The following is a 20,627-nucleotide window of genomic DNA, read 5'->3' as shown; positions in this document are numbered from 1 at the left end:
GGGATTTCTTCCATTCGGCCATAAGAACATTAGTGAGGCCAGGCACTGATTGGGCGACAAGGCTTTCCAGTTGATCCCAAGAGTGTTGGATAGGGTTGAGGTCAGAGCTCCGTGCAGGCAAATCAAATTCTTCCGCATCGATCTTGACACAAGCTTTTCTAATATGGACCTCGCTGTGTGCCCAAGGACACTGTCACGTTGGAACAGGAAGGGCCTTCCAAACTGTTGGGGAAACACATAATTGTCTAGAATGTATTTGTTTGCTGTAGCGTTGCCTTCACTGGAACTAAGGAGCCTAGCCCAAACCATGAAAACAACCCCAGACCAAGGGGCGTCCAGATATTTTTGGTCATAGGCTATACTCTTAATTTTCCTGATGCTCGTGCGAATAAATACAACTTCCCTGTATGTATTTCCAAGTTTCAAAATTTTCCACACCTTTGCGATCGTGCGTGCTTGTCCAATAAATCAGACTTATATTATAGAATTAATAAAACGTTATTAAATTTAAATAATAATGTTTTAAGCATTCATTCGATTAAGCTAGGACTCGCTTGACAAGCATATCGGAAGCTACTTTGCTCTGATTACTGAAATCATCTTCAGTCAAGGGAAATGTACATTCAAGGTTTAAACTTAATTTTAACAAGAAGAAATGTATTTACGTTGTGGTCTGACAAAATAATGTTATGGGATTGCCTCGAGTAAACATAAATGGTCGCGCGGCGAACTCTTCCTCAACAAACTCTGGGACGGCTAAGTAGCTCTCCAGAGTGCTGAAGTTGCCTCTCACCGCAGGCGCCGAGGACGCAGCGCGGCTTCAACCTCGCCTCCTCCCTTTGGAAAAAAAAAAAACACTGCGCAGATAATGAGCTACTCGGTCTCGAAATCTCGCAAGGCAATTAGTTTTAATTTCAATTCAGACAGAAGTTTAGAGCCGCGCTTTTTGTCTCGGCGATTTCGTTGTTTAGTTTAAATGTAGCGTTGACGCAAATTGCTGAAAATGTGTCGGTTGTAGTAAAGAGAGGACAAACCAAGAAAACTAACGAAAAGGGAATATGATAGCAAATTTGAACCCGCCAGTGCACAACACTACCAATTATGGACTGATTAAAACGGACGGTGAGCAGAATCAACTGTATAACATTTTCTCAGTCATAGGGCATTTATTAATATTGTTGTTTGTAATACAGTTAATTGACTTTGAAGGTATTCACACAATTCTCAATATTGGCGCTTATATAAAATATGTAAATGCTGACAACATTTTTCGTAAATTTTTGAGACGAGTAACTGCTTGAAATCTCGTTTTGCACGCTGGCGTTTCACATCAGACTTTTAAACACTGCGAAGCTAATGAAGTGAAGTACATATATATATTGTGACCGTTCTCACAAAATGTGTGCTTTGCGCTTTATTGTCTCACTTTAAAAGATTTAAATTGAGATCTGCATCTGACACTCACGGACAATGCCACACATTGCTCTGCAATTCAGAGGCTTTCGGTGGGACTCGTGGAAATATTTCCGTTGCCCTGTTCTCAGGAATAAACGCCAGTCGGCGAGGCTACCCTCTTATCGCTGTACGCTATGGGTCGTTCTGGGGGCTTTGGTGTTCACTTCTGGCGTACAGTGTCAGGTCTTTAAAGTAGGAGTCTTGGGGCCGTGGAGATGCGACCGGCTCTACTCAAAAGCCCTCCCTGCGGTGGCAGCACAGCTGGCAGTGCAGCGGGTCAAAAACGACCCAAGTTTAGACTTGGGCGACGGACTGGACTTCATAGTCCTTCAAGAGACGTGCGAAACGTCGAAGGCCTTGGCCAAGTTCGTGCAGCTGGAGAACGCGTCCGAAGCCTTCGTGGGTCCCGCGAACCCGGGCTACTGCGCCGCCGCCTCGCTTTTTGCGCGGAACTGGGGCAAGCCCATGTTCTCCTGGGCTTGCCTCGATTACCAACTCGATCGGTCCCAGGGATACACTGCTATCGCCCAGACTTTGCCTTCGGCCATGCGGGTGCTTTTCAGCGTGCTCAGGTACTTCGGCTGGGCGAAAATAGGCATAATCTCTTCCAGGGAGGAAATATGGATGGACACCGCCACAGAACTGGGCAACTCCCTCCGGAGTGCGGGACTTCCGGTGCGCCTGGTGTCGTCCGTGGGGGAGAACTCCACAGAGATGGAAAACACTCTCAGGAAAATCCAACAAACTGGAAATATAAAAGGTAAATATTTCTGTTCAGTATGGCTGACCTGCATATTTAAAAGTCACCGGTTGAGCCCTGACCGGTGGCAATGCTGTAGTGGCCGTGTCTGGTGATGACCCAGATGGCTGGCGATTTCAGGACAAATATGGTTCAGTTTAGGCTTTTAGGGTCAGTTATGGCAGTGGCAAGTGTATTGTGGGTCAAATGCAACCAATCAAATCAACCAGTCGATCAATGTGCAGCATTTCAGTTTTGACCCGAAAGTGGCCCAGCTGTAACCAGTCGCATCAAAGATTTATCGCAGCATTTGGATTCTGGGCCAAACGTGGCCCAAATGCATATCACGCCTGAGACGTGGTTTCATCAAGGTTGAGTTGTGGTTGCATTCTGGCAGCCCGACTCTGACAGGTTCCTCGCCGTCTTTCCCGACCGGTATGTGGGACAAGTGAAGTGGTCTGTGTGGGCCAGCACTGGTCCGTCACTCACCTGTTATTCGGTGAAGCTGTAGTGCCTGATGTTGTCAATGCTGTGTCTGGTCTGCCCTGGAGAGCTTGCTCTTTCCCCTACTGCAAACTCCCCAAGACTGCAACCTCAGCTAATTCACTGGCACGCACCATTTTAAGACAGCTGATTCAACTGCTCCAAGTGGCATTCACAGATTTGCACTGGTGTGGTTCAGAACATCCGTCAATGCTCCATGCATAATCTGACATTACACACAGGGGAATCTGTATACTTTCTATATATTTAGTATTAAATTTCTACATTTACATTTAGCATTCAACAGTTACATTTAGGCTATATTTAACATTTACATGTAACATTTATATTTATGTATAACACAGAATTTTAAAATATCTGTAATGCAGAACATTACTCTTGGAAAAATGATTACAATGTTTTATATGAATGACGTCTCCAAACAGTTGAAAAAAAAAAAAATTTGCCAATGCTAAATGTGCAGAAATGTACACAGGGCACCCCATGAGCCGCTGGTCCTAAAGACACCACGCTGTGAACCTGACCACAGGCACGCTCTGCCACCGTAACCTGTGTGTTCCAGTCATAATCATGTGCATGCAGTCCGTGCTGATTGGCGGAGAGCAGGAGGCGGCCTTCCTGCTGAAAGCCAACGAGGTGGGCCTGACGGCCGGGAGCCACGTCTTCCTGCCGTACGACACCCTGCTCTACAGCCTTCCCTACGCCAACGTGACCTACCGGCGGCTGGAGAACGACAGCGCGCTCCGCCAGGCCTACGACGCCGTGCTCACCGTTACCGTGGCGTCGGACATCGCGTCCTTCACGGACGCCTTCGACGCGGCTCAGCGGTCCCGCGAAATTCCCGCGTCCTACGACCCTCAGCAGGTGAGCGCTCACCCCATCAGCTGACTGATCTGTCCTGACATCAGAGCAATTGATGAGGATTTTAATTGGCAAAATCCATTTTCATTTGTGAATGGATTTTGCCTAAATCACATTGCCTTCTCTCTGTATTTTGTAGAAAAAACAATCATTCCAGTTTTAGAATCTTATCATTGATCAAGTTGGCTTTTGATTCTGTAGAAGTTTTCAGAAATCCTTTCTGGATTTTGTCAAGTTACTTTAGCCATTTAAAGAAATCCCTTTTAGCTTTATAAGGGTATTCAGACCCATTAACCTTTTCCACATTTTGTTACGTTACAACTTTATTATAAAATTGATTTAATTAATTTTTATTCTCATCAATTTACACACAATACCCCATGATGACAAAGCAAAAACAGGTTTTTAGAAATTTTTGCAAATTTCTTAAAAATAAAATACTTAAATATTTGTCTACAAAAACTGAATACCTTCCAAAGACGCTGTATATATAGTGTGCCAGCAAATGTCTTACACTAGCAAATCTTTACCCTGAAAAGCATAGTGCAATGCAAAGCCCTGAATTGACTGCTGATTGAAAGGAAACTGCAAACGGCTGCAGATACCGCAGCCTTCAGGTCTAGAGTTTGAGATCCAGCGATGTTCAAAGGTTTGGATTTGTGGATGCCATCCATGCCAGTCCATGTAAATTACCCATCGACCCTGTGTGCATGCGTTTCAGGTTTCCCCAATCTTCGGAACGGTGTACAACAGTATTTACCTGGTTGCCAAGGCGACGGACAGCGCCAGGAGGGCGGGGCAGAGCCTCTCGGTGAGCAACCTGGCCTTCTGCATACAGAACCTGACCTTCGCGGGGTTCAACCAGAACGTGCGTACGGACGGGCTGGGGAACGTCCTGACGGACTACGTGGTCCTGGACACGGACGGGCTGAGCGGCCAGCTCTACCGCACCCACCGGGTGGACCTGGGCGCCGGCACGCTGTTCGTCACCGGGCCGCCCGTTCACTTCCCGCAGGGCTCCCCCCCGCCCCAGGACTCCCGCTGCTGGTTCAACATTTACATCCTCTGCGTGGGAGGTGAGGACCCACGCCCCACACTGCCTCCTCACGAAAAGCCCAGCACCACATGTACAGAAGATTAGACCCCACATGTACAGGATATTAGAACCCACATGTACATGAGATTAGAACCCACATGTACAGGAGATTAGAACCCACATGTACATGAGATTAGAAACCACATGTACATGAGATTAGAACCCACATGTACTGGAGATGAGAACCCACATGTACATGAGATGAGAACCCACATGTACATGAGATTAGAACCCACATGTACTGGAGATTATATCCCACATGTACAGAAGATAAGAACCCACATGTACAGGGGATTAAAGCCCACAGGTACAAGAGATTAGAACCCACATGTACAGGGGATTAGAACCCACATGTACAGGGGATTAAAGCCCACAGGTACCAGAGATTAGAACCCACATGTACAGGAGATTACAACCTGCAGGTACAAGAGATTAGAATCCACATGTACAGGAGAGTAGAACACTCAAAGCTGCACCTCATTTTTGAAGCAAAGCTGCTCGTCATATTTATGGGAACCAAAGGGTTGTTTACTTTCTGAAAAGTATGCTCCTGAATAGACTCTATTAGAAACCCTAGAAATAAGTATATTGTCCTGGGATTTTATGTACACTACATTTAATATGGGCTAGTTAACTTTCTCATCCTGTGTACTTAGCAACTATACTCAATAGAAGGCAAGTGCACCAATTCAGATACATCCCTAGAAAACTCATCAGATCTCAGCAAAACAATCTAGATGGATAGATTGCACTCCAGGTAAGTGGAAGTATAGCTCCATTTTATTTTTCGGTGAACTGCCCCTTTAACGGTACAACGGCAGTGCCCTACCTGGGAACTGAACCTGCAACCTTACGGTTACAAGCCCAGTTCCTTAACCTTCCTGATATTTTTGTCTTTCCTCTCACGCAGGTGTGGATCTCACCTCCATCATTGTGGCATTCGTGGTCATTGCTGTTCTGGTCGTAATTTCTATTGGTTTGGCTTTCATAATAAGGTAATATCTCTTGATATTTCAATTCCGAATAAGGAAGAAAAATAAATAAAAATCCTTCAGCCAATAAATAAATTCTTTTTTTTTAAATTGTAAATAAAAACATACCTTTTTATGATGATACTGTGGCGGTTAAATTGTTTGTTAAATTTTTATGCTCCTGATTGACAGGAGGCGGCTCCAAAGGATTCAGCTTTTCAAAGGGCCCAACAGAATCCTGCTGACTCTGGAAGACCTCACCTTCATCAACCCACAGCACAGCAAGAGGGTGGGTCTCCCCAAACCTGTAAACGTTACAGAACGTCTGTTTGGATTCTGTTCTTACACCTGTGAGCCCCAGAGTACTGTGAAAAGGGGCCTCCTGAGCTGCTCAACCAATAAAAATATATAACAGAATGAGTTATCATTATCCCCGGAAACTCTAAATTCAGATTTAGGTTTTAAATAAAAAATTACTTCTCACCTTGTTATCTTTCCCAAGTTGAGATATTTTTTTTGCAATTAGACCCAAGGAGAGTTTTTCTAGTGTTGAGTGAGTAAATACATGCAAAGCAGTGGTACATTCAGGTAGATTAATCAATCGTCCATCCAACACAAATACATTCCTTTGCTTTTTTTAAAAACCGAATCGCACTGTCTGAAAACGTAACTTCCCTTTTGAAAAATTACTACCGGTATCAAAATGTATGAATGTCTCTTTGAAGTTTGATTTGGTTTTTATTTTTTATTTTTAGCAAGTCACCATTGAGGATCTCAGCGACTCGAAGAGCGCGCTGGAGGGAAAGTCCCGGGGTCGAAGCCATTCCATGAACAGCACTGCCACGGCGACGCACGAGACCTCCAACGTGGCGGTGTACGAGGTACGGCGCGCGAGGCGACGTGAACTCCGCCCCGCTGCGGCACGCAGACCCTAGCGCCGCCCCTGTGTGGGACGCCGGTTCTGCAACGTCTCATTCAGGGATCACCTCTCTCACCCTCAGGGCGACTGGGTGTGGCTGAAGAAGTTTCAGGAGGGGCAGTTCAGGGAGATAAAGTCCAGCTCCACAAAGATCTTCACCAAGGTGAGTTTACAGAGGCTCGCTGCTGGTGTTCTTTTATTTGTAATATAATATAATAATAATTAATATAATATAATACAATACGTTCATCAGACCTGCTTTAAAGGGTCGTGTGCCCTTCTGGGTACCTTTCTGCAAGAACATCGAAACTCACAAAGACTTACAGAATATGCCAATAAGGCTGGTTCCAATGTATAGGCTATAGAAACTTAAATGCATTTAAGCTCCTCAGTCTTGTTTTTCCACACAGAGCGATATTAATATTTTTTTATAACAATACTAACTAATTATTCTCATGACCATGCTCAGCCAATCAGCATTGGGTAGCCACAGTGGTAGTGTATTTGCTCTCAAAACTCATGTCGTGTGAGGAAACTAAGATCTGTCATTATTACATTACCATTCATTCGACATCAGTGGACAGTAGCATCTGGTTAACCACAAAGTATTTAGGGGTACTTTTAAGGCTAAATTACATTTATACATAGCTTTTATTCTTACTTCTTAAACAAGTACATTTATTCAATTCATGAAACTTCTCTTTCACTTAAAGGTAAATCTCAAACGCTTTATACATATGCCGTTTTGTCTCCAAGTGGCAAACATACCAAAATTGATATCATTCAACCTCCTGGCAACTTGTCATCAGAGAATATCATATCATATCATATCATAACATAACATAACATAATGACAAGAACAGGCCATTCAGCCCAACAGTGCTCACCATTTTCCTAATAAAACTGTACCTAGTGCTCTGATTACCTACGGACTAGATAGTGTCTAACACCATATCAAGCCTGGTCTTGAATGAATATCATGCCTATAATACAGGGGTATGCCCCCACCCCCCCCCCCCCCCCCGCTCTGCTGATTTTTGTTTTTGCTTTAAAAAACTCTCCCCGCACATGCCTGAGCGCACGTACGCATCATCAGATGACGCTGATATCACCGGAGCCCCGCCTCTTTCTCTCTCTCCAGATGAGGGATCTCCGAAACGAGAACGTGAACCCGTTCCTGGGGCTCTTCGCGGACGCGGGCGTGTTCGCCGTGGTGACGGAGCACTGCTCTCGCGGAAGCCTCCGGGACCTGCTGGAGAACAGCGACGTCAAACTGGACTGGATGTTCAAGTCCTCCCTCCTCCTGGATCTCATCAAGGTCCGCCTTCCAGCGTACTGTCCTACTTTGGCCTGGGAACATTAGCGTTAGCCACAGCCCGCCTGTACGTGAATGCTATTAAAATAATGCCCTGTTAGTTGGGCCAGAAACGTGGTCTCCAAATGACCAATGCCAAGTGTCCTGTTGTGGGCTGTGCAAGAAGTTTTCTGCTTTCAGAATAAAAACTCATTTTCAATCTCATTTTAAGAATATAGGCTTAATACCAGTACTGCTTTTCTTGGGTCCTTAATATATAATTATGCGTAGTGTCATTTGTAAAAAGTGTCCATGTGATGATGATGGTTTGGATTGCACAGATTCTTATTGGGTTTGAAGGGGGTGAGAGTGATGCCCCATCTCTGCCCGCAGGGCATGAAGTACCTGCACCACCGCGCGTTCGCCCACGGGCGGCTGACCTCCCGAAACTGCGTGGTGGACGGGCGCTTCGTGCTGAAGATAACGGACTACGGAGTCAGCGAGCTGCTGGAGTCCCAGAAGACCGCTCGGGTGGTGCCTCCGCCCGAAGGTGAATGACCGCGTTCGAAGGAGAGTGCAGGGGCAGTTAGTGCACTGGGAGAAGTGTGCTGGGGCAGTTAGTGCACTGGGAGAAGTGTGCTGGGGCAGTTAGTGCACTGGGAGAAGTGTGCTGGGGCAATTAGTGCACTGGGAGAAGTGTGCAGGGGCAGTTAGTGCACTGGGAGAAGTGTGCTGGGGCAGTTAGTGCACTGGGAGAAGTGTGCTGGGGCAGTTAGTGCACTGGGAGAAGTGTGCAGGGGCAGTTAGTGCACTGGGAGAAGTGTGCAGGGGCAGTTAGTGCACTGGGAGAAGTGTGCAGGGGCAGTTAGTGCACTGGGAGAAGTGTGCAGGGGCAGTTAGTGCACTGGGAGAAGTGTGCAGGGGCAGTTAGTGCACTGGGAGAAGTGTGCTGGGGCAGTTAGTGCACTGGGAGAAGTGTGCTGGGGCAATTAGTGCACTGGGAGAAGTGTGCAGGGGCAGTTAGTGCACTGGGAGAAGTGTGCTGGGGCAGTTAGTGCACTGGGAGAAGTGTGCTGGGGCAGTTAGTGCACTGGGAGAAGTGTGCAGGGGCAGTTAGTGCACTGGGAGAAGTGTGCAGGGGCAGTTAGTGCACTGGGAGAAGTGTGCAGGGGCAGTTAGTGCACTGGGAGAAGTGTGCAGGGGCAGTTAGTGCACTGGGAGAAGTGTGCAGGGGCAGTTAGTGCACTGGGAGAAGTGTGCTGGGGCAGTTAGTGCACTGGGAGAAGTGTGCAGGGGCAGTTAGTGCACTGGGAGAAGTGTGCAGGGGCAGTTAGTGCACTGGGAGAAGTGTGCAGGGGCAGTTAGTGCACTGGGAGAAGTGTGCAGGGGCAGTTAGTGCACTGGGAGAAGTGTGCAGGGGCAGTTAGTGCACTGGGAGAAGTGTGCAGGGGCAGTTAGTGCACTGGGAGAAGTGTGCAGGGGCAGTTAGTGCACTGGGAGAAGTGTGCAGGGGCAGTTAGTGCACTGGGAGAAGTGTGCAGGGGCAGTTAGTGCACTGGGAGAAGTGTGCAGGGGCAGTTAGTGCACTGGGAGAAGTGTGCAGGGGCAGTTAGTGCACTGGGAGAAGTGTGCAGGGGCAGTTAGTGCACTGGGAGAAGTGTGCAGGGGCAGTTAGTGCACTGGGAGAAGTGTGCAGGGGCAGTTAGTGCACTGGGAGAAGTGTGCAGGGGCAGTTAGTGCACTGGGAGAAGTGTGCAGGGGCAGTTAGTGCACTGGGAGAAGTGTGCAGGGGCAGTTAGTGCACTGGGAGAAGTGTGCAGGGGCAGTTAGTGCACTGGGAGAACTCCCTGAAGACTCACACTGAGCGGAGATGTGTGGGTTTAAACCTTAGAGTACAGTATATATCACTTTTTCTATTACATAAATGAAATAATAATTTTTAAAAATGTTTTGTGTTGGAAAATATGCAGTAATAGAGGAAATCAGGAAGGGGACAAGTACTTTTACATGGCATTAAAGTGCTGTTAATGTGTTGGCAGATTGAATGCTTGGAGTGCTTGTGTGATGTCACTTCCTTTTCCTTTAGAGCTGTTCTGGACAGCCCCTGAGCTTCTCAGGGACCTGGAGAACTCAGAGAGGGGAACACTCAAAGGCGATGTGTACAGCTTTGCAATCATACTGCAGGAAGTGGTCGTCCGTGGGCTGCCCTACTGCATGCTGGGACTGAACGCCGCAGGTATGCCTCCAGTTGGTGAATGCATTTGACTTTAAAAGCCTTAATTAAATTGCCCTGCAACATTGTATAAAGTAAGGTTCTGTAATGTAATAGTGGTGCAATGAGGTTTTGTCAAATGTGTATGTATATACAGATATAGATACAGAATACAGATGTGAATAATTCCTTAAAACATTGTTTTAACAGTGTTGACACTGCCGCAGAATACTACCATGCTTTGGTTGACGCTTTGCGTGGATATACACAGTGATGAAAGGTTGCATCTCATTGGCTGGTACATGGACTCCCGGTGCTTCTGGGCTCTGGGTTCATAGAAGGTGCGGTGATGGTGTGACCACCAGCAGTCAGTGTGGATCTCCTCTTGGGTTAGGCCACAAAGGGAGACGGGAGGGTGGTTAGAATCGTCCCTTTTTCCTAAGACTGCTGTATTACTTTTTAACTTTTTGGAACAGAATGGTCCGAATCTTCAGTGGCTGACTGTCTCGGCAGTCAGGCCAGCTGTAAATGGGCAGTGCATGAACACTGTCTGTGAAGAGCTTCTTCAGAGTGTTTGAAGCGTGTCCTTTTGAAGTCAGACTGAGTTGTTCCTATCAGCGCAAATTGTGTAAGTTTTACAGGGGTTTATACTGAAAATTGATGATGTGACAGGACCCCACGTGGGAACCAGAGATTGGGGCTGGTAGGTGAGTTTTTGGTGACACGTGCACATGACTGGTCTGTTAAAGTGCAGATGTCATTCAGACGTGGACAGACCCCCATTGTCACCTTGATATAGGCCAGTGTTCGCTGTATTGCTTTATGAATTTCCAGGGCCGCCATTTTGACACCACAGTGTCTGATACTGGTGGAGCTGCCAGCCCAAGTGACATTCCCTGCTGCCAATTCTAAGGAGTTACAGCTGTGAGGCAGTGGGACTGTGGGTGTGAGGCAGTGGGACTGTGGGTGTGAGGCAGTGGGGACTGTGGGTGTGAGGCAGTGGGGACTGTGGGTGTGAGGCAGTGGGGGCTGTAGGTGTGAGGCAGTGGGGACTGTGGGTGTGAGGCAGTGGGGGCTGTAGGTGTGAGGCAGTGGGGACTGTGGGTGTGAGGCAGTGAGACTGTGGGTGTGAGGCAGTGGGGACTGTGGGTGTGAGGCAGTGGGGGCTGTAGGTGTGAGGCAGTGGGGACTGTGGGTGTGAGGCAGTGGGGACTGTGGGCATGTGTCTTTGTGGGTACATACACATGGAGAAGTAATCTATGTGCTACATTGGCTTTAATATAAAGCCCTTAACTTTAACCTTAAGTTACGTAAGTACAGTAGCCACAACTCTGCGCCCGGTGCAGTCCAGTTCCGCCAGGCTGGCTCTCAGTCGTCCTTGTCTCTGGCAGAGATCATCCGTAAGGTGAAGAAGCCGCCGCCCATGTGCCGGCCCACGGTGGCGCCTGACCAGGCCCCGCTGGAGTGCATCCAGCTGATGAAGCAGTGCTGGAGCGAGCAGCCCGACCGCCGACCCGCGTTCAACGAGATCTTCAACCAGGTGAGAGCAGAGATCACAACTACAGACCGACGTTCGATGAGATCTTCAACCAGGTGAGAGCAGAGATTACAACCACAGACCAGGGTTCAACGGGATCTTCAACCAGGTGAGAGCAGAGATAACAACCACAGACCGACATTAGATAAGATCTTCAACCAGGTGAGAGCAAGGAGATCACAACCACAGACTGGCATTCAATGAGATCTTCAACCAAGTGAGAGCAAGGAGATCACAACCACAGACTGGCATTCAATGAGATCTTCAACCAGGTGAGAGCAAGGAGATCACAACCACAGACCGGCTTTGATGAGATCTGTAACCTGGTGATAGCCAGGACATTACAACCACCGACGGCGTTTGAAGAGATCTTCAACCAGGTGAGATCAAGGAGATCACAATCACAGACTGGCATTCAATGAGATCTTCAACCAGGTGAGATCAAGGAGATCACAATCACAGACTGGGGTTCTGTGAGATCTTCAACCGGGTGAGAGCAAGGAGATGAGAACCGCAGATCAGCATTTGTGAAGATCTTGAAGCAGGTGAGAGATCACAGACAGGGCAGGGATAAGGGCCTGTACTCCAGCAGCACGGCGCAGCATGGGTAAGAAACTATATTTGGCAACTGGGTAGGGATGCAGCTATGAATTCTAAGACCTGGGCCAAAATATTGAAATGAAAAATAGTTACACCCCATATGCTGGGCCTGAGAGTCCTAGAAGATGCAATAAAGGATGATGGAAACAGATTTTTTGAATAAATTATGATGCGACAGGGACCTGGGTCATATACTTCTGCTCCAGAAAAGACCAAAAAATGCCAATCATGTCACACAGCATGTAATACAACCAAGAATAGCCTAGAGAGGGCTGTTATGATCGCTCTTCCAAGAGTGATTATGTCTTGCAAACTCTCCAACTGCTTGGCTGGCACACTTTTGATTATGTAATCGTGCTGCGTCTTCTTCAGAATAATTGCCCAACAGTAGTTGATGGAAACGCGCACTGACAACCTTTTTTGAAATTTGCTCAACATTTGCAAGAGATTTGGACGAAAGGTTAACTATAAATAATCGATGGATCAATCATTGTGGTTTTTTTGCACCAGTTCAAGATCATCAACAAAGGCAAGAAGACCAACATCATCGACTCGATGCTGCGCATGCTGGAGCAGTACTCCAGCAACCTGGAGGAGCTGATCCGCGAGAGGACCGAGGAGCTGGAGGTGGAGAAGCAGAGGACCGAGAAGCTGCTGTCCGAGATGCTGCCGCCGTGAGTCTCTGGTCCCAGCAAACAACGAGAGGCTAGCGTCTGCCGTCGCTTCGCAATCCACACAGGTTTTATCATTTCAGCTAGCGTCTGCAGTCGCTTCAAAATGCACGCAAGTTTTATCATTTCCATTCACAGAAGGCTGTTATTCACAATCCTGGGCAAAGATTTAAAAATGCCGTTTAGATGTATTCAGGTATATTGTATGCTAAAAAATGCAGGAATCTGCAAACTTACAAAAGCATGTTTTATTAATAATACTTTTCTTCCATTTTTCTTGTGATTTCTGGATCACAATTTTTCACACCCCTAACTATTCTTTTGAATACTATCCAACAAACATTTGCACGTATACACAACCTGGATCTGGAGTTCATTGGAAGATTAGGGAACTATATAGTGGCCTACAATGGTTTCCTGTTTCCTTAGGGTATAAAAAGGAGAGAGCACACATGCTGTACTCAGCCAGTCCTGATGATGAAATCCAGAGAATTAGACAAAAGGTTATGGACCTCTACATACCAGGAAATGGCTAAAACGGGAGACATGCAGGATACATATTTTAAGAAGGAATTTACTTCAATACATACAATATATTTTCTTGATGCTTAGTCTGTAAATGCTATCTTTCAGTGGGCCAAATGCTATTTGGCCCACTGAAAGAAGCAGCTAAGGAACGGTACTCTGTCTTTTCAATCCTGATTTTCCTGTTTAAAAAAAAAAATATATTTTTCTTGTCTATAGCTCTGTAGCTCACGCTCTGAAAACGGGGGGTGTGGTCGAACCCGAGTACTTTGACCAGGTGACCATCTACTTCAGTGACATCGTGGGGTTCACCACTATCTCCTCGCTCAGCGACCCCATCGAGGTCGTCGACCTTCTCAACGACCTCTACTCGCTTTTTGACGCCGTACTGGCCAACCACGACGTGTACAAGGTAGTGTGAGAAAAACGCAGCAAAAGATTATGGTTTATGGGACGAACGCAGAGGTTGACTGGTGTTTTACAGATAAGATACTTCACTGTGAAGAATTAAGTCACATAATGTATTTTTTTACTTTCTCTAAAGTGGGAAACCTTAGTGATGCAAAGTGTTTTTTTTTTTTAAATAAAATTATTATTGTTTCATTTTTTTAAGTTCTTTGCCTGAAAAACTGTACCTGTAAATATCTGTATACAGAGGTAGTGCGTAACAGCATCTACCAACCAGAAACAGTGTTTTAAAGGTAAGGTTTATAGGTGTAGGTCAGATGAGCAGATACAGTGTTTTAAAGGGAAGGTCAGTGGGTGAAGGTCATCCCAGCAGATATAGTGTTTTAAGGGGAAGGTCAGTGGGTGGAGGTCAGCCAAACAGAAACAGTGTGTTGAAGGGAAGGTCAGGGGGTGGAGGTCAGCCCAGTAGAAACAGTGTTTTAAAGGGAAGGTCTGCCTAGCAGACAGTGTTTTAAGCGGTGAGCGACTGGAGTTCGGGGTTACTGTCTGTGCCCGTCCCAGGTGGAGACCATCGGAGACGCTTACATGGTGGCCTCGGGGCTGCCGAAGAGGAACGGGAACAAGCACGCAGCGGAGGTCGCCAACATGTCCCTGAACATCCTCAGCGCTGTGGGCTCTTTCAAAATGCGCCACATGCCAGAGGTGCCCGTCAGGATCCGCATCGGCCTGCACTCAGGTGAGGGGCAGGGCTTCCTGTGAACCACAGGGTCATGTGACCCACACATATCCAATCTGGTGAGAGATAGGGGTGGGGCTTCCTGTGAACCACAGGGTCATGTGACCCACCTGCATCCAGTCTGGTGAGAGATAGGGGCAGGGCTTCCTGTGAGCCACAGGGTTATGTGACCCACACATATTCAATCTGGTGAGAGATAGGGGTGGGGCTTCCTGTGAACCACAGGGTCATGTGACCCACCTGCATCCAATCTGGTGAGATGCAGGGATGGGATTTCCTGTGAAGAGCAGTCAGATGACCCATCTGCACCCAGTCTTTCAAATGCGATTAAGTGCGTGTGTATGTGTGCGTGCGTATTTGTGTATGTGTGCGTGTACGTGTGCTTGTGTGTGTGCTTGTGTGTGTGTGTGCGTACAGGTTCCTGTGTTGCGGGAGTTGTAGGTTTGACCATGCCTCGGTATTGCCTGTTTGGAGACACAGTGAACACCGCCTCCCGTATGGAGTCAACTGGGCTGCGTGAGTCTCAGCTTTTACAACTACACAATACTGCACATGTATATCACACACACGCAGTACTGCATGTCTACAGTATATCCTGCACACACAGTTCTGCATATCTATATCACGCACACACTCACTCACACACATACACACAAATGAACACGCACTCATACAGGCACATACACACACACATATACATAAACACAAACGCACATTACATGTGGTGTGCCCCAGGGCTCAATCCTAGCACCTATCCTGTTTAGTCTGTACTTGTTCTTGTTAGGGACTACTATCCACAGTTCACAACATAAGTTTCCACTGTCATTTGGATGATACCCTGTTATATATCTCAGTCATGCCAAATGATCTTTGTCCCATTGACACTCTTTTAAATTGTATGGCAGACATAAACATGTGAATGACTCAGAAGTCTCTAAAATTGAACCAAGATAAAAACAGCGGTCATGATAATTGGTGATAAGATCAAGACAGAAAAAATTGTATCTCACCTTAAAACTAGAGCGTCAGGTATAACTTATCAGGTGAAAAATTTGGGCCTCTTATTCAACAGTGACCTGGATATTGATGCACATATCAGAAATGTAACCAAAACTGCTTTTTACCATCTAAGAAATATTGCACAATATTTGGAAAAATTCCTTTCCAAAGAAGATTCCTGCCTTCCAGCCTACAGAATCCACGTGAATCTGAGCACGGTGACGATCCTCCGCTCCCTGAACGACGGCTACCGCATCGAGATCCGCGGCCAGACGGAGCTGAAGGTGAGCAGCCCCCCGCGTCTTCACCTCACAGCGCGGCGTTCCTGCTCCTGCTCGCACGGGAGGGGGCGTGCGCCCGTCTGCACTGTCCCCCGTTCAGACTCACCGAGGAGGGGGCCAGGAGCACGAACCGGGAGGAAACGGGGGCGAAATAAAAATGTGTTTCTGTGCAGGGTAAAGGCTTCGAGGAGACCTATTGGCTGGTGGGCAAGGAGGACTTCACGAAACCCCTGCCACAGCCACCCGACTTAAAACCAGGGTAAGAGTCCCCAAGCCCCAGTGTTACCTTTGGCACCATAGAAGATAATGGTTTCTTATTCTTTACGTTGTGTGATTATTCCTTTCTTTTAATCTGTGTTTTTGTTAATATAAATCCAGTTTTTGCCAAGACATAACGTATGCCCATATAGCATTTCTACTGATTACAGTCTATATAGATACACTCGTGTAGGTCACTGAGAATTTTTGAGTGAACACGTTACAAACTAAAATGTCTGAAAAAAGAGTATTATTCTAAAGACTGGTGAAAATATGGCTCTTTTTGATATGCTATTTATTTTTCTCATGTGTAAAGGGTATTTCGTTTACAGTTATTGCCTCAGGTCTGATCCAAAACTGTGTTTCCAAATAAGGAACCAGTAATGAGAGAAACGTATGTTGCACTGTCACAGGCTAATTCATAACAATTTTGAGTTTATTGTGGCCCAGTGTACTGACGCTCAGCTTTGCAGTCCTGGCTGTGTCACAGAGCGTTTCCGCGGAGACCGCGGGTTTCCGCGGAGACGGGAATGAGACCTGTGTGCTGTGTCTGCTGCAGGGCGGACAACCACGGCCTGTCGCAGGAGGAAGTAGCCGAATACAAGAGAAGACGAGCCGAGAAAAAAGTACGGAGACGAACCTGCATTTCGGGGGAGAGGGGCGAAGAGGGCGTCACCGGGACGCCATGATGCACTGTCGCCTGGCGCATTGTGGGATTCCTGCCTGTGAAACTATCTGCTGTTCTGTTCAGCTGAGCCACAGATTCTCTATACTAACAAGATAATCAACTCTGTAAATTTGTTCTCCTCCTCTCTGTTTCCTAAGTCCTAACAGGTTCTGCCTGGGAACAGGCACATGTTACAGTTAAGGGAATATTCGCAAAGCGATGTTGTCCTTGGTCACAGCCTGTCATGAATATCCATATTTAGGAAGCTTCTTTGGTAGTGAAACGGAGCATTCGATGTCCAGAGGAATATCTGGTTGGTCCGTTGCATCTGTGGCTGTCAGTCTCCTGTGTTCTCTTTTCAGGCACAGCAGCTGAGGAAATGAAACCCGAGGTTTCTGAAGTCCAGCAGGAAGGCGGGGGCAGGCCATAACCTGAGAAGAAGGAAGAGGAAGAGACCGAGGAGGAAGAGCCGGGCTCAGCCCTGTGGCATGAGGGAAGTACCACTCACGGCAGCAGAGGACCAATCAGATCGGGGCAGCTCATCTGGACAGTTTTAATGGGATTTTACACTGTGAGTCTAATCTTGATTCCCCAGCTGGCTCAGCAGTGAACAGAAATGCTGTGACTTCATTTAATGTGTGAGAGATGTGCTGCAGTAATTCATTTAGACTGTTGAGCTGTTTGGCCACCAGGGGGCAGGCTACTGCATCTAAGAATGGCTGTTCCTCAGTCTTTATTTGCATTGTGGTCCTTTTTGTGAAATGAATAACACTAGTGATTTTCATTTTTTCAGTATCATCAGTGATAATAAGTTGCAATTTCTCAAAATGAAAATATGTCTTTCTTAGCTGTATTTACATTACAGGCATTTAGCAGACGCTCTTATCCAGAGCGACTTACACAACATTCTACATAGCATTTGAATTGCATCCATTTACACAGCTGAATGTATACTGATGCAATGCAGGTTAAGTACCTTGCTCAGGGGTAAAACAGCAGCGTCCTACCAAGGAATCGAACCTGCGACCTTTAGGTTACAAGACCAGTTCCTTACACATTATACTACACTGCCGCCCTTTAAATAATACGTTTAAATAATGAATGGCTTTCCTGGTTGAAAGCTACATGGGGTAGAAAAATGTCAAAAAGAGTTGGACAGAAACATTACCGGTTTTAGTCTTCTCATCGGATATGTTCACAATGCTGAAAAAAATAATAATTACTGGTGTTATGCTTTAAGAAAATGTTGCTGTTTAATGAAAGACTGCATATTTAGATATTTAATATTTGGGTTTGTATACTATAGTGTGTGTGTGTGTGTGTTTATTTGAAAAGGGCAAAGAAATCTGGAAGGTTTTTTTACCTTTTCACAGTTTTATTTCCATTAAATGTTGATATATGCATTGTATATGCCCAATAAATTACTCCTGAAAGTTGTGAGAAAGTGACAGTAAGTCAGTGCTAAAAGCTGAGAGCAATACTTATATATATATATGACTGACAGAAAAAATGATGCAGTGCCTGCCATTTAAAATATTTATTTTTTTATTTCAATGAATAAACATTCCATAAAATGCCTTAATTCCCCCTTTGCAGGTTTTTCTCAGTTGCAAATGAAAACCGGCGAATGCAATTTTTTTTTTTTTTTTTCTTGTGCCATTTTTCTCCCATTTTCTTCCCAATATAGTCGTTATACCAATTCCCCGTGTGTATCACAGTCCTGCTCGATGCGCAATCCTCTGTTGGTCTGGGGAGGGTGCAGACTACCACATGCCTCCTCCGATACATGTGGAGTCACCAGATGCTTCTTTTCACCTGACAGCGAGGAGTTTCACTGGGAGAGTGTAACGAGTGCGGAGGTTCACGCTATCTCCCCCAGATCCCCTCCCTGCTGAACAGGCACCCCGACCAACCAGTAGGAGTCGCTAATGCAACGATCAGGACCCTCACCGGCTTCTCACCCGCGAACACTGGCAATTGTGTTCGTAGGAACGTCTGGCCAAGCCGGAAGTACCGGTGTATGCAATTTGTGTTGAGCATTGGGTGCATTTTTTGTAAGGCCTCCTGTAAAGATGGGGTTTTATTTGTACATATTACATAGAATTGCTTCTAATTTAATAGAATTGAAGTATGATTTTGCACAAGGTTAAATGAACTTATAGAATGAACAAATTTACATAATACATTTATTCAGACAGTAAGGTCAGACTTAGATAGGCCTATCACCTAATTTTATTAAGCTTACACGGATTGATTTAACTCAAATCTTAAGTGCACACTGTTTGACTTGCAAGAAAACCAAGTTGAAATATATGATGTGTATAAATGAGTATATGATAAGTATAGTTTTGTAATGACAAGGTAAAGATATTTAAATAAAACCAAGAAGACTGTTCCAAGTTTTTTTGTGAGATCTGTTGATTTTCTAAACTTTTACAGTTGAAATGTTCATAATGCATTATTGAACTAAACTTGCATTTATAACTTTTTATTATAAGGATTTATAACTATCTAACACCATGCTGAAATTTGACTGGATATGATCTCCTTCTGCAGATTAATGGATCCGTTATTCATGCGTTACTATTGCTTGAGTACTTTATTCCATAATTTCGTCACATTTCCCGATCCTATTTTTCACCAGATGATGGCACTAAAGTTACATGACATCTGGAGAAAGTGAGCGTGCCTGCCTGTTTCATCAGAGTTCTTTTTGGCTGGACTGCAACAGCGGGGCCAGCCCTACAAACGCGAATGTCTGTGACTGACTGAGTGACTGAGTGATGAAGTTACACCATTGGTCGGCCGAGTTATGAAGTTACACCATTGGTCGGCCAGATCACGTGTGTTCGATCCAGCCATATACTAGGTTTCCTAGGCTTGTTTGGTATTATCTGCTCTCTGTCCTTTGGGAAAGATGGCAGAATTGGAGTGAGCTCATACTGAGTTGGGTGTGTGCACTGTGCACCCTCATTGGCCCTTTCTGGATAAGACTGGGGACCCCAGCTCTAAAACATAAAAAGCACCTAATTAAGACATTATCAGCTTGTTAAAATTCTGGGATTATGGTTAAGGTTGGAATGAAAACCAGGACTGAGTTTGAGAATCACTGGTATAGATAATGGATGGATTAATTATTACGTGCAAGGGAATGTGTTTAGTGAGGCGGTGGGGGTTGGGTGGTGGTCTGCTAGTGAATAGTAGCAGCAAATGTGCTTTTAAGACTTTTGTGTACACAAAAGGGCATACATGAAATACGTTAAGTTACACGAAATGATTTAGGAAACATTGGGTAGCATTAGCAATACAGCTTAATTTATGTGAGCTAAGATATCCAATATTGTTTTTTGTAACTTGGCTTCATTTCAGTATCAGTACTTTTAATGGCCTAGATTGAGCAAGTTTTTATATATAACTTAGCATCTTTGTACGTTGAAAACGTGCTTTTATTTAGATTAGACATGCACTGGCTCTAGACAGCTGGATAATCATGTCGGTACGCTAAAAAAAACTATTATTGTGTAATCAAGTGAAAAAAACAAATGTGGCCTTGATGTTCACCACATTTTGTTTTATTAATATTTTCTTACAATATACTGTAGCAGTATGCAACACAGAAATCCCTATTTTCCCATCGGAAGGCGATTGCCGTTTGGCGTATATGGAACACCTGTTTAAGTTTTCTAATAGACCGTGAATAGCAAAACGCAAAAAAAGTAATGGATTGCATGTATACCGGCCTGGAAACACACAAAGTTTAAAGTTTGTTTTCCACGAGCCCTTGCAACTGTTATAACAGTGCTGTCGCTAATCCTGGTGGGCGTTTGTGCGCCTTCCGGGAACAAAACGTCAAAACGTGATATTTCCGAGCCCTCAGGTAGGACGCAGTGTTCA

The 20,627-nt window shown here is 45.7% G+C and overlaps 1 protein-coding gene across 1 annotated transcript; it reads left to right on the top strand.

The window, feature by feature from the left end:
• Positions 1–1,400: 1,400 nt before the first annotated feature.
• On the top strand, positions 1,401–17,596 carry gucy2f (guanylate cyclase 2F, retinal). Its single transcript, XM_035385727.1, has 19 exons — positions 1,401–2,215; positions 3,261–3,562; positions 4,281–4,635; positions 5,566–5,650; positions 5,819–5,915; positions 6,382–6,507; positions 6,628–6,708; positions 7,687–7,863; positions 8,233–8,389; positions 9,926–10,075; positions 11,443–11,591; positions 12,699–12,862; positions 13,604–13,796; positions 14,354–14,528; positions 14,946–15,044; positions 15,717–15,811; positions 15,982–16,067; positions 16,626–16,692; positions 17,096–17,596. Exons 1-19 carry the CDS (start codon positions 1,471–1,473, stop codon positions 17,114–17,116), a joined length of 3,324 nt encoding a protein of 1,107 aa, XP_035241618.1. The 5' UTR covers positions 1,401–1,470; the 3' UTR covers positions 17,117–17,596.
• The last annotated feature ends 3,031 nt before the right edge of the window (positions 17,597–20,627 follow it).

Source organism: Anguilla anguilla, chromosome 12 (genome assembly GCF_013347855.1).
Source record: "Anguilla anguilla isolate fAngAng1 chromosome 12, fAngAng1.pri, whole genome shotgun sequence".
Taxonomy (NCBI): Eukaryota; Metazoa; Chordata; class Actinopteri; order Anguilliformes; family Anguillidae; genus Anguilla; species Anguilla anguilla.
The sequence above is the reverse complement of the archived record's forward strand: the minus strand, read 5'-3'. Positions and strand labels throughout refer to the sequence as shown.

Excerpts from the sequence above, each read along its gene's own strand:
- gucy2f (XM_035385727.1), top strand. The coding sequence starts at position 1,471 with ATGCCACACATTGCTCTGCAATTCAGAGGCTTTCGGTGGGACTCGTGG. Across the intron at positions 4,636-5,565 it reads TTACATCCTCTGCGTGGGAG|GTGTGGATCTCACCTCCATC; the intron begins GTGAGGACCCAC and ends CCTCTCACGCAG. Across the intron at positions 5,651-5,818 it reads GGTTTGGCTTTCATAATAAG|GAGGCGGCTCCAAAGGATTC; the intron begins GTAATATCTCTT and ends CCTGATTGACAG.